Source organism: Eptatretus burgeri, chromosome 3 (genome assembly GCF_056783735.1).
Source record: "Eptatretus burgeri isolate ZD-2024b chromosome 3, Ebu_testis_v1, whole genome shotgun sequence".
Lineage (NCBI taxonomy): Eukaryota > Metazoa > Chordata > Myxini > Myxiniformes > Myxinidae > Eptatretus > Eptatretus burgeri.
In genome coordinates this window covers 132181399-132198110 of record NC_140963.1, presented here as the reverse complement: position 1 = coordinate 132198110, position 16712 = coordinate 132181399, and the positions used below count along the sequence as shown (strand labels likewise).

The window sequence follows — 16712 nt, the reverse complement described above, 5'->3', positions numbered from 1 at the left end:
AGATTCACATCAAAAAAAAACAACAACAAACGTTAAAAAACAACAACAAAAAACGTTAAAAACTACAACAAACGTTAAAAAACAACAACAAACGTTAAAAAACAACAACAACAAACGTTAAAAACTACAACAAACGTTAAAAAACAACAACAAACGTTAAAAAACAACAACAAACGTTAAAAAACAACAGCAAACGTTAAAAAACAACACCAAACTTTAAAAACAACAACAAACGTTAAAAACTACAACAAACGTTAAAAAACAACAACAAACGTTAAAAAACTACACCAAACATTAAAAAACTATAACAACAAAGTTAAAAAAACCACATCCTCTGCTTCGAATAATATCTCAAAATGCAATGTTCGTGTAAAACAAAAACTGTTTTTCTTTTCAACTTTGACCTTGAAGCGATACATCACACGAGGTGAATAGGTGTTGGAGTTGATGATGGAACTATAGGCGGTGTATAGGGTCATGGTGGTTGCTGAGAATGGATGTTCTCCGACCGTCATGCCGATCTGTATTAATCTGATTTACTGACGGAGGTTAAAAAAAAACGTCAGTTGTTATCGACGCTGCTCTCAGTAATGACGGGAAAAGGGAAGAACGTGTAACTTGTTTGTTTTTGTCACACACCGTGGTGTGTGCAGGTTCTTTGAGAATGCCTGCTGCCGATAAGGAGATCCGCGCCGAGAACCTGCAGTGCGACCTCACTGACAGACTCGCCGCGTTCGAGAGCGAACTTCGTCGGGCCCGTCATCGGGTGGGCGGCTCGTGTCACGTGACCCGCGACACCCTGCTGCTCCTGCGGCGGGTCGTGGCCCAAGCGCGATGGGGAAACGCAGGTAACCAACACACTAAACCACGAACATCACACCAAACCAGCACACCGAAACAATAACATCACACTGAAACACTAATATCACACTAAACCACTAACATCACACGAAACCACGAACATCACACGAAACCACGAACATCACACCGAAACACTAACATCACACTGAACCAACACAACAAAACACAAACATCACACTGAACCAACACAACAAAACACAAACATCACACTAAACCACGAACATCACACTAAACCACGAACATCACACTAAACCACGAACATCACACCAAAACACTAACATCACACTGAACCAACACAACAAAACACAAACATCACACTGAGCCAACACAACAAAACACAACCATCACACTAAACCACGAACATCACACGAAACCACAAACATCACACTAAACCACGAACATCACACCGAAACACTAACATCACACTGAAACACTAACATCACACTAAACCATTAACATCACACTAAACCACAAACATCACACTAAACCACGAACATCACACCGAAACAATAACATCACACTGAAACACTAACATCACACTAAACCACTAACATCACACTAAACCTCGAAGATCACACTAAACCACGAACATCACACCGAAACACTAACATCACACTGAACCAACACAACAAAACACAAACATCACACTAAACCACGAACATCACACTAAACCACGAACATCACACCAAACCAGCACACCGAAACAATAACATCACACTGAAACACTAACATCACACTAAACCACGAACATCACACTAAACCACGAACATCACACTAAACCACAAACATCACACTAAACCACGAACATCACACCGAAACACTAACATCACACTAAACAACGAACTTCTGCTTCTTCTTCTTCTTCTTTCGGCTGCTCCCGTTAGGGGTCGCCATAGCGGATCATCCGTATGATCCGCATCGTGATTTGGCACATGTTTTATGCCGGATGCCCTTCCTGACGTAACCCTGGTCGCCTCTTACGACACAGGGATAATCACACTAAACAACAAACATCACACCAAAACACTAACATCACACTGAACCAACACACCAAAACGCGAACATCACACTGAAACATGAACATCACACTGAACCATCACACCGAAACACTAACATCACACTGAACCATCACACCGAAACACTAACATCACACTGAACCATCACACCAAAACACTAACATCACACTAAACCATCACACCGAAACACTAACATCACACTGAACCATCACACCGAAACACTAACATCACACTAAACCATCACACCGAAACACTAACATCACACTGAACCATCACACTGAAACACTAACATCACACTGAACCATCACACCGAAACACTAACATCACACTGAACCAACACACCAAAACACAAACATCACACTGAACCATCACACCGAAACACTAACATCACACTGAACCATCACACCAAAACACTAACATCACACTAAACCATCACACCGAAACACTAACATCACACTGAACCATCACACCGAAACACTAACATCACACTAAACCAACACACCAAAACACAAACATCACACTGAACCATCACACTGAAACGCGAGCATCACACTATACCATCAAACTGAACCAACACACCGAAACACTAACATTACACTAAACCATCACACCGAAACACTAACATCACACTGCACCATCACACCGAAACACTGACATCACACTGAACCAACACACCGAAACACTAACATTACACTAAACCATCACACCGAAACACTAACATCACACTGAACCATCACACCGAAACACTAACATCACACTGAACCAACACACCGAAACACAAACATCACACTGAACCATCACACCGAAACACTAACATCACACTAAACCATCACACCGAAACGTGAACATCACACTGAACCAACACACCGAAACACTAACATCACACTAAACCATCACACCGAAACACTAACATCACACTGAACCATCCCACCGAAACACTGACATCACACTGAACCAACACACCGAAACACTAACATTACACTAAACCATCCCACCGAAACACTAACATCACACTGAACCATCACACCGAAACACTAACATCACACTGAACCATCACACCGAAACACTGACATCACACTGAACCATCACACCGAAACAGTAACATCACACGAAACCATCACACCGAAACACTAACATCACACTAAACCATCACACCGAAACACTAACATCACACTAAACCATCACACTGAACCATCACACCGAAACACTAACATCACACTGAACCATCACACTGAAACACTAACATCGCACTAAACCATCACACCGAAACACTAACATCGCACTGAACCTTCACAGCGAAACACTGACATCACACTGAACCAACACACCGAAACACTGACATCACACTGAACCATCACAACCGAAACACAAACATCACACTGAACCAACACACCGAAACACAAACATCACACTGAACCAACACACCGAAACACTAACATCACACTGAACCATCACACCGAAACACTAACATCACACTAAACCATCACCCCGAAACGCGAACATCACACTGAACCATCACACCGAAACACTAACATCAGACTGAACCATCACACTGAAACACTAACATCACACTAAACCATCACACTAAACCATCACACCGAAACGCGAACATCACACTGAACCAACACACCAAAACACTAACATCACACTAAACCATCACACCGAAACACTAACATCACACTGAACCATCACACAGAAACACTGACATCACACTGAACCAACACACCGAAACACTAACATCACACGAAACCATCACACCGAAACGCGAATATCACACTGAACCAACACACCGAAACACTGACATCACACTGAACCATCACACTGAACCATAACACCGAAACACTAACATCACACTAAACCATCACACCGAAACGCGAACATCACACTGAACCATCACACACCGAAACACAAACATCACACTGAACCAACACACCGAAACACAAACATCACACTGAACCAACACACCGAAACACTAACATCACACTGAACCAACACACCGAAACACAAACATCACACTGAACCAACACACCGAAACACTAACATCACCCTAAACCATCACACCAAAACGTGAACATCACACTGAACCATCACACCGAAACACTAACATCACACTGAACCATCACACTGAAACACTAACATCACACTAAACCATCACACTAAGCCATCACACCGAAACGCGAACATCACACTGAACCAACACACCAAAACACTATCACACTAAACCATCACACCGAAACACTAACATCACACTGAACCATCACACCGAAACACTAACATCACACTGAACCATCACACCGAAACACTGACATCACACTGAACCATCACACCGAAACACTGACATCACACTGAACAATCACACCAAAACACTAACATCACACGAAACCATCACACCGAAACGCGAACATCACACTGAACCAACACACCGAAACACTAACATCACACTGAACCATCACACTGAACCATAACACCAAAACGCGAACATCACACTAAACCACGAACATCACACCGAAACACTGAAACACTAACATCACACTAAACCATCACACCGAAACACTAACATCACACTGAACCTTCACACCGAAACACTGACATCACACTGAACCAACACACCGAAACACAAACATCACACTGAACCATCACACCGAAACGCGAACATCACACTGAACCATCACACCGAAACACTAACATCACACTGAACCATCACACCGAAACGCGAACATCACACTGAACCATCACACCGAAACACTGACATCACACTGAACCATCACACCGAAACACTAACATCACACTGAACCAACACACCAAAACACAAACATCACACTGAACCATCACACCGAAACACTAACATCACACTGAACCATCACACTGAACCATCACACCGAAACGCGAACATCACCCTGAACCATCACACCGAAACACTCACATCACACTGAACTATCACACCGAAACACAAACATCACACTGAACCATCACACTGAAACACTAACATCACACTGAACCATCACACCGAAACACTAACATCACACTGAACCATCACACCGAAACACTAACATCACACTATACCATCACACTGAACCATCACACCGAAACACAAACATCACACTGAACCATCACACCGAAACACTAACATCACACTAAACCATCACACCGAAACGCGAGCATCACACTGAACCAACACACCGAAACACAAACATCACACTGAACCAACACACCGAAACACTGACATCACACTGAACCATCACACCGAAACACTGACATCACACTGAACCAACACACCGAAACACAAACATCACACTGAACCATCACACCGAAACACTAACATCACACTAAACCATCACACCGAAACGCGAACATCACACTGAACCAACACACCGAAACACTAACATCACACTAAACCATCACACCGAAACACTAACATCACACTGAACCAACACACCAAAACACAAACATCACACTGAACCATCACACTGAAACGCGAGCATCACACTATACCATCACACTGAACCATCACACCGAAACACAAACATCACACTGAACCATCACACCGAAACACTAACATCACACTAAACCATCACACCGAAACGCGAGCATCACACTGATCCAACACACCGAAACACAAACATCACACTGAACCAACACACCGAAACACTGACATCACACTGAACCATCACACCGAAACACTGACATCACACTGAACCAACACACCGAAACACAAACATCACACTGAACCATCACACTAAACCATCACACCGAAACGTGAACATCACACTGAACCAACACACCGAAACACTAACATCACACTAAACCATCACACCGAAACACTAACATCACACTGAACCATCACACCGAAACACTGACATCACACTGAACCAACACACCGAAACACTAACATTACACTAAACGATCACACCGAAACACTAACATCACACTGAACCATCACACCGAAACACTAACATCACACTGAACCATCACACCGAAACACTGACATCACACTGAACCATCACACCGAAACAGTAACATCACACGAAACCGTCACACCGAAACACTAACATCACACTAAACCATCACACCGAAACACTAACATCACACTAAACCATCACACTGAACCATCACACCGAAACACTAACATCACACTGATCCATCACACTGAAACACTAACATCACACTAAACCATCACACCGAAACACTAACATCACACTGAACCTTCACACCGAAACACTGACATCACACTGAACCAACACACCGAAACACTGACATCACACTGAACCATCACACCGAAACACAAACATCACACTGAACCAACACACAGAAACACAAACATCACACTGAACCAACACACCGAAACACTAACATCACACTGAACCATCACACCGAAACACTAACATCACACTAAACCATCACCCCGAAACGCGAACATCACACTGAACCATCACACCGAAACACTAACATCACACTGAACCATCACACTGAAACACTAACATCACACTAAACCATCACACTAAACCATCACACCGAAACGCGAACATCACACTGAACCAACACACCAAAACACTAACATCACACTAAACCATCACACCGAAACACTAACATCACACTGAACCATCACACCGAAACACTGACATCACACTGAACCAACACACCGAAACACTAACATCACACGAAACCATCACACCGAAACGCGAACATCACACTGAACCAACACACCGAAACACTGACATCACACTGAACCATCACACTGAACCATAACACCGAAACACTAACATCACACTAAACCATCACACCGAAACGCGAACATCACACTGAACCATCACACCGAAACACAAACATCACACTGAACCAACACACCGAAACACAAACATCACACTGAACCAACACACCGAAACACTAACATCACACTGAACCAACACACCGAAACACAAACATCACACTGAACCAACACACCGAAACACTAACATCACCCTAAACCATCACACCAAAACGTGAACATCACACTGAACCATCACACCGAAACACTAACATCACACTGAACCATCACACTGAAACACTAACATCACACTAAACCATCACACTAAACCATCACACCGAAACGCGAACATCACACTGAACCAACACAGCAAAACACTATCACGCTAAAAGATCACACCGAAACACTAACATCACACTGAACCATCACACCGAAACACTAACATCACACTGAACCATCACACCGAAACACTGACATCACACTGAACCATCACACCGAAACACTGACATCACACTGAACCATCACACCAAAACACTAACATCACACGAAGCCATCACACCGAAACGCGAACATCACACTGAACCAACACACCGAAACACTAACATCACACTGAACCATCACACTGAACCATAACACCAAAACGCGAACATCACACTAAACCACGAACATCACACCGAAACACTGAAACACTAACATCACACTAAACCATCACACCGAAACACTAACATCACACTGAACCTTCACACCGAAACACTGACATCACACTGAACCAACACACCGAAACACAAACATCACACTGAACCATCACACCGAAACGCGAACATCACACTGAACCATCACACCGAAACACTAACATCACACTGAACCATCACACCGAAACGCGAACATCACACTGAACCATCACACCGAAACACTCACATCACACTGAACCATCACACCGAAACACTAACATCACACTGAACCAACACACCAAAACACAAACATCACACTGAACCATCACACCGAAACACTAACATCACACTGAACCATCACACTGAACCATCACACCGAAACGCGAACATCACCCTGAACCATCACACCGAAACACTCACATCACACTGAACCATCACACCGAAACACAAACATCACACTGAACCATCACACTGAAACACTAACATCACACTGAACCATCACACCGAAACACTAACATCACACTGAACCATCACACCGAAACACTAACATCACACTATACCATCACACTGAACCATCACACCGAAACACAAACATCACACTGAACCATCACACCGAAACACTAGCATCACACTAAACCATCACACCGAAACGCGAGCATCACACTGAACCAACACACCGAAACACAAACATCACACTGAACCATCACACCGAAACACGAACATCACACTGAACCATCACACCGAAACACTGACATCACACTGAACCAACACACCGAAACACAAACATCACACTGAACCATGACACCGAAACACTAACATCACACTAAACCATCACACCAAAACGCGAACATCACACTGAACCAACACACCGAAACACTAACATCACACTAAACCATCACACCGAAACACTAACATCACACTGAACCATCACACCGAAACACTGACATCACACTGAAACAACAGACCGAAACACTAACATTACACTAAACCATCACACCGAAACACTAACATCACACTGAACCATCACACCGAAACACTAACATCACACTGAACCATCACACCGAAACACTGACATCACACTGAACCATCACACCGAAACAGTAACATCACACGAAACCATCACACCGAAACACTAACATCACACTAAACCATCACACCGAAACACTAACATCACACTAAACCATCACACTGTACCATCACACCGTAACACTAACATCACACTGTTCCATCACACTGAAACACTAACATCACACTAAACCATCACACCGAAACACTAACATCACACTGAACCTTCACACCGAAACACTGACATCACACTGAACCAACACACCGAAACACTGACATCACACTGAACCATCACACCGAAACACAAACATCACACTGAACCATCACACCGAAACACAAACATCACACTGAACCAACACACCGAAACACAACCATCACACTGAACCAACACACCGAAACACTAACATCACACTGAACCATCACACCGAAACACTAACATCACACTAAACCATCACCCCGAAACGCGAACATCACACTGAACCATCACACCGAAACACTAACATCACACTGAACCATCACACTGAAACACTAACATCACACTAAACCATCACACTAAACCATCACACCGAAACGCGAACATCACACTGAACCAACACACCAAAACACTAACATCACACTAAACCATCACACCGAAACACGAACATCACACTGAACCATCACAGCGAAACACTGACATCACACTGAACCAACACACCGAAACACTAACATCACACTGAACCATCACACCCAAACACTAACATCACACTGAACCATCACACCGAAACACTGACATCACACTGAACCAACACACCGAAACACTAACATCACACGAAACCATCACACCGAAACGCGAACATCACACTGAACCAACACACCGAAACACTGACATCACACTGAACCATCACACTGAACCATAACACCGAAACACTAACATCACACTAAACCATCACACCGAAACGCGAACATCACACTGAACCATCACACCGAAACACAAACATCACACTGAACCAACACACCGAAACACAAACATCACACTGAACCAACACACCGAAGCACTAACATCGCACTGAACCAACACACCGAACCACAAACATCACACTGAACCAACACACCGAAACACTAACATCACCCTAAACCATCACACCAAAACGTGAACATCACACTGAACCATCACACCGAAACACTAACATCACACTGAACCATCACACTGAAACACTAACATCACACTAAACCATCACCCTAAACCATCACACCGAAACGCGAACATCACACTGAACCAACACACCAAAACACTATCACACTAAACCATCACACCGAAACACTAACATCACACTGAACCATCACACCGAAACACTAACATCACACTGAACCATCACACCGAAACACTGACATCACACTGAACCATCACACCGAAACACTGACATCACACTGAACCATCACACCAAAACACTAACATCACACGAAACCATCACACTGAACCAACACACCGAAACACTAACATCACACTGAACCATCGCACTGAACCATAACACCGAAACACTAACATCACACTAAACCATCACACCGAAACGCAAACATCACACTGAACCATCACACCGAAACACAAACATCACACTAAACCATCACACCAAAACGCGAACATCACACTGAACCATCACACTGAACCATCACACTGAAACACTAACATCACACTAAACCATCACACTAAACCATCACACCGAAACGCGAACATCACACTGAACCAACACACCAAAACACTAACATCACACTGAACCATCACACTGAAACACTAACATCACACTAAACCATCACACTAAACCATCACACCGAAACGCGAACATCACACTGAACCAACACACCAAAACACTAACATCACACTGAACCATCACAACGAAACACTGATATCACACTGAACCAACACGCCAAAACACAAACATCACACTGAACCATCACACCGAAACACTAACATCACACTGAACCAACACACCGAAACACAAACATCACACTGAACCAACACACCGAAACACTAACATCACACGAAACCATCACACCAAAACGCGAACATCACACTGAACCATCACACCGAAACACTAACATCACACTGAACCATCGCACTGAAACACTAACATCACACTAAACCATCACACTAAACCATCACACCGAAACGCGAACATCACACTGAACCAACACACCAAAACACGATCACACTAAACCATCACACCGAAACACTAACATCACACTGAACCATCACACCAAAACACTAACATCACACTGAACCATCACACCGAAACACTAACATCACACTGAACCATCACACCGAAACACTGACATCACACTGAACCATCACACCGAAACACTAACATCACACGAAACCATCACACCGAAACGCGAACATCACACTGAACCAACACACCGAAACACTAACATCACACTGAACCATCACACCGAAACACTAACATCACACCGAAACACTAACATCACACCGAAACATCACACCGAAACACTGACATCACACTGAACCAACACACCGAAACACTAACATCACACTGAACCATCACACTGAAACACTAACATCACACTAAACCATCACACCAAAACGCGAACATCACACTGAACCATCACACTGAAACACTAACATCACACTAAGCCATCACACTAGACCATCACAGCGAAACGCGAACATCGCACTGAACCAACACACCAAAACACTAACATCACACTGAACCATCACACTGAAACACTAACATCACACTGAACCATCACACCAAAACACTGACATCACACTGAACCATCACACCGAAACACTAACATCACACTGAACCATCGCACTGAAACACTAACATCACACTAAACCATCACACCGAAACACTAACATCACACCGAAACGCGACCATCACACTGAACCAACACACCAAAACACTAACATCACACTAAACCATCACACCGAAACACTAACATCACACTGAACCATCACACTGAAACACTGACATCACACTGAACCAACACACCAAAACACAAACATCACACTGAACCATCACACTGAAACACTAACATCACACTAAACCATCACACTAAACCATCACACCGAAACGCGAACATCACACTGAACCATCACACCAAAACACTAACATCACACTGAAACACTAACACTGAAACACTAAACCATCACACTAAACCATCACACCAAAACGTGAACATCACACTGAACCAACACACCAAAACACTAACATCACACTGAACCATAACACCGAAACACTAACATCACACTAAACCATCACACTAAACCATCACACCGAAACGCGAACATCACACTGAACCAACACACCAAAACACTAACATCACACTGAACCATAACACCGAAACACTAACATCACACTAAACCATCACACCGAAACGCGAACATCACACTGAACCAACACACCAAAACACTAACATCACACTGAACCATGACACCGAAACACTAACATCACACTAAACCATCACACCAAAACGCGAACATCACACTGAACCATCACACCGAAACACTAACATCACACTGAACCATCACACTGAAACACTAACATCACACTAAACCATCACACCGAAACGCGAACATCACACTGAACCAACGCACCAAAACACTAACATCACACTGAACCATCACACCGAAACACTAACATCACACTGAACCATCACCCCGAAACACTAACATCACACTGAACCATCACACCGAAACACTGACATCACACTGAACCAACACACTGAAACACTGACATCACACTGAACCATCACACCGAAACACTAACATCACACTGAACCAACTCCGACTAACATGAAATTTTGTGGACAGGTTGTGTGTGTGACAAGGACGAACTGTTTAGATTTTGATGAAGATCCAAAGCCGGATCCGATGACTATAATTTTTTCAGTGCTTCTTCACCATTGAGAGATCGGGCGAAACTGATATATAACAGGATACCTCAAAAAGTTGCGGACGGATTTGGCCAAAACTCGGTGGACCGGTTGGGTGTGTGACCTTGACGAATTGATTCAATTTTGGTGAAGATCCGAATCCGGATGTGTTTACAAGAATTACTTTATATTTAAAGTGATTTTTCACCATTGATATTTTCATTTCATTTTTGACATCTTGGTATTTGGTCATTTTCTTGTTTTTTTTTTTTTTGCATTATTTAGGCCAGAACTCCTCTCAGCATGATGCCCCTCTCAAAGCCCTTCTCCTCTCTTTGCCCAGGCCTCACACGGGCCCTGCCCGGGGTGTCACAGAAGGCTGCACGTACCATTCCTGACGTTAAACTCCAACAAGTCATTACCACGCATCACTCTTCATATGATGCACATTCAAACAGGACAATCCTAAAGCTGACGTTTTCCCTGCTTGTTACTTCGAGATGGTTTACGACCCGAACACGGACCACACTAACCTATACGTTTCTAACTGTACTAAAGTAATGTCAACCTCCACCTACAAATGTAACAATACATTTAATGCCCCCAGGGCAGTGGGATTGACATTAAAATGTCATCTAAAAGGGGCAGTGCCACCGAAAATCCCACAAATCGTGAGCACGTGTGTGTGTGTGCTACCCAGGAATGTATTCCAGCAACTGTTGCAACTGCACAATATGCATTGTTTTGATAACGTTGTTATAATGCACACGGTCGGTTGAAATTCCATTCTTGTATACATACATTGCATCCCCTCGTGATCTACAGGAGAACTGATGGAAGTGGTACGCAATGTGGGACGCAGGATGCTCGATGCACAGCCTTCGGAATGGGTCATTGGCAACATGGCACGAAGAGTACTCAAGATTATTCGGGAGGAATATGCCAGGTGTGGAACATTCAGGCTTCAAATTGACAAATTCCTCGTGAATTGTTCATAATCTTTTGCATTTCTCAGTGGTGTCCTCCTGGGTTTTACAGAGATTAAAATGCATTGCAATTTTTTTCTGTATTTTTTTAAAATGTTAAACAAGCAAAGGTAACGCTGGGTCCCATGATGCAATGTTAAACGAGCAATGTTGCCAGGCAATGCTGGGTCCCTCTTCCCACTCCTTCCCCTCCCTCTTCCCACCCCTCGCCTCCCCCTCTGGACTCCCGCCACTCCCTCCAGACTCGCACCCCTCCCCTCCCTTCGCCTCCCTCTGGATTTCCACCCTCCCCTCCCTCTGGACTCTCACCCCACCCCTCCCCTTCCTCCAGATTCCCACCCCTCAATTCCCCTCCTTCCGGATTCCCACCCCTCAATTCCCCTCCTTCCGGATTCCCACCCCTCCCCTGGACTCCCACCCTACCCTTCCCCTCCCTCCGGACTCCCACCCCACCCTTCCCCTCCCCCTGGACTCCCACCCCACCTCTCCCTTCCCCTCCCTCTGAATTCCTATCCCTCCCTTCCCCTCCCTCCGGATTCCCACCCCTCAATTCCCCTCCTTCCAGATTCCCACCCCTCAATTCCCCTCCTTCCGGATTCCCACCTCTCAATTCCCCTCCTTCCGGATTCCCACCCCTCCCTCTCTGGACTCCCACCCTACCCTTCCCCTCCCTCTGGACTCCCACCCCACCCTTCCCCTCCCTCCGGATTCCCACCCCACCCCTCCCTTCCTCCTCCTGACTTTCACCTCCTTCCTCCTCCCACAAAGGAATTTTCACATTCATCCTGACCTTCAACATTTATGGATAAAGTGTAAATTAAGAAAATTTGTCCCCATCTACAGTCTCAAAAACACAAAACAAAACACAACATCATGGAAATCGGAGGAAAATTATTCAGGTTGCGATCAAAAAGGAGTTTGTTGTTTTTTTTTGTTTTGTTTGCTTCGTTCAAAATCCGAAAAAAAGAATGTCAAGGCCACGAAACAAGCGTCAGGTGCACAACTGCAGTGCAGAAACACTGTGATGATGTCAGAACATCTTGAAAGGCCGAGCAGTGTGAGATTCCTCAGTGTCAAAATTGAGTGATGACAAAAAAAAAATGCGGGTTGTTTTTTTTTTTGTTTGTTTTTTCAAACTGCCATTTGACCTTCAGCTCTAACCCGGAGGGGTACGATGCAGGTGAAGCGTAAATGCGCCTTGCTCTCGGCCATCGAAAGAGGGCAATTTCATTCCGATCGGACGAACCTTCGTCGGGTTTTGGTGAAAAGAAAAAAATGTCGAAATGTCTAAAATTGGATCATGACCTTAAAAATTAGATCAAGATCAAAAAAAACCAAAATCCTGTCAACCCCACATACTTTGTAATCCCATTATTGATGCAAAATGTCATTTTGAAAGTCCCAACCGGCTTCGACATGCAGTTTGGACATTGGAAGAAAAAACCTCAACGGTGGTTTAGTACTCTGAGGTTTCGAAGAAACTGCGTGGTACCATTAAAATTTGGGCCACCAATTGTAGAAACAAACCCCTGCAACAGCAATAAGCCTGTCTCAATACGATATGCTTAAAAATCGATATCAGCTGTACAATGATGCGGTGTGTCGGCAAGTTACTGAAAGAGGGTATTATAAGGAGAGCGTTCTTTCTCCCCCTCCTTTTAACATTGATGTGTAAAATTGATGGCTGTAAGGTGTGAGAAAGGTGCTCATCCGGTCATAGGCTTGGCGGGCTCAGTGAAGAGGGGAAACCTCAAGAATCTCTGCACAAGCTGCTGACGGCGGGGAATCAGAGCAACGATTTCAGCGCATCAAGCCCCCAACTGAAGCCAGTCATCATTGAGGCAATCAACGAACTCCTCACAGAAGTCGGTTCGTTTTCATCGTTCGTTCGTTTGTTTGGTTTTTTTTAATACAAGAATATCTACCTTGAGGAGTATCGTCACTGTTATCAAAAGTCACATTATTTAATTTATACTAACGAGCGTGAGATTCTTTGAAAGAAGGAAAATTTTGAACGGCGATTACTTGTACGTTTGTGATGGCAGTCTTTCTCAGTGACTATGCTGAGTAATTGTGTACTAATTAGACATCTCTCTGTTTTTTTTGGTTTTTTTTCTAGTTCTGTTGGGTCTGGAGACATGTCGTGTCCTGAAGTTGTTGTTCGTCTTTCGGCTGCTCCCGTTAGGGGTCGCCACAGCGGATCATCCGTTATGATCCGCATACTGATTTGGCACAGGTTTTACGCCGGATGCCCTTCCTGACGCAACCCTGGTCACCTCTTACGACACAGGGATATGGATTGGGTTTCGCCATGATTCCGGGCTGCCCTACACCCTCTCATAGCCCGGCCCAGTGCAGAGCTCCCGTCCTCAAGTGCTCCTCCAACCCAAGCCTCCGAGTAGCCGGATTACAGGCGCACGCCACTACGCCCGGTTATGTCTTGTCCTGAAGAGTGAATATAAATAAATTATTTACAAGCTCATGGAAGAGCAACGAGATGGTATTTCACAGACGGTGGACAGGAATGAACGAACAGGGAAAGGGCAGAGTTGGAAGGGAAGGAGAAGTAACCTGCGAATAAGGTTGGCGAGGCGGGGTCAATGGGGGGGGTTAAAAATAAATAAATAAAGATTGTGGGTGAGTGATTGATGGTTGATGATATGGTTGTCCATTGCCTGGTTTTGTAGCCCTGAAGGGAAGAGTGAGCTGGAACAGCCTCAGAAAGGAAGTTTCTGCAGGTGAGAGAAGCAGGAACAAATGGCTGTGTGCAGCAAGCCTGGATTTTGGATGAACATATGCGTCCTGGAGTTTCTCGGTGGGGTAGGAGAGCTGAGAGAACAGAGAGAGCCAGACTGGAAAGAGAAACAGTAAAAACGACAATGGCACTTTGTCGAGTGCATACCTCGGTCAGACAGAACGGTTTACGATTTGTATCCACTGATAGGCCGGATCTGCATCCAGACCTGAACCGAAAATTGAATCTGCTTGTACTTGTCACCGCCCCAACACATCCACCTAGTTTTGTCATCACCCATCCACAACGTTTTGAAATATCTTGCCATATATCGTTTTTGGTCCCATCACTCGATGGTGAAGAATCACTTTAGGAATCAAAAATAAAATTCTCGCATCCAGATCTTCACCAAAATCGAATCGATTTATCCCTGTCGAACCTGTCCACCAAATTTCATCCGACTACATCCACAACTTTTTGAGATATCCTGCTCACAGACACAGACAGACAGACAGACAGACAGACAGGATGAAAATATAATCTCTGTCCACCTTTGGTGGTGGAGATTAAAAAAAAAATCAACAAAGGCCACCAACCTGTCTGAAAGCAAGACAGCTTGTGCTTCAGCCTTGTCATGGGATATTCCAAGAAGATTGAGAACTTTTTATTCCACAGAATCCAGGAGTGAGCTTCACTGAAAAAAGGAAGAATAAAAAGGTTTTGGAGAAAAAAAAATCTTCGCTCGACAGCCGGTGTTAAATGTAT

General features: G+C 44.2%; 1 protein-coding gene across 3 annotated transcripts in view; it reads left to right on the top strand.

The window, feature by feature from the left end:
* The first annotated feature begins 407 nt into the window (after positions 1 to 407).
* The window catches only part of EIF2B2 (eukaryotic translation initiation factor 2B subunit beta), a 34711-nt gene continuing 18406 nt past the window's right edge, over positions 408 to 16712 (top strand). Inside the window, exons 1-4 of one of the 3 annotated variants that reach the window (XM_085875637.1) lie at positions 408 to 427; positions 654 to 848; positions 13053 to 13173; positions 14934 to 15082. In XM_085875637.1, coding sequence (XP_085731763.1) covers positions 665 to 848; positions 13053 to 13173; positions 14934 to 15082 — 454 coding nt within the window. In that variant the 5' untranslated portion in view covers positions 408 to 427; positions 654 to 664. Of the gene's footprint in view, positions 562 to 653; positions 849 to 13052; positions 13174 to 14933; positions 15083 to 16712 lie in introns of all 3 variants that reach the window. The other 2 variants (XM_085875635.1, XM_085875636.1) reach the window with 2 other exon arrangements.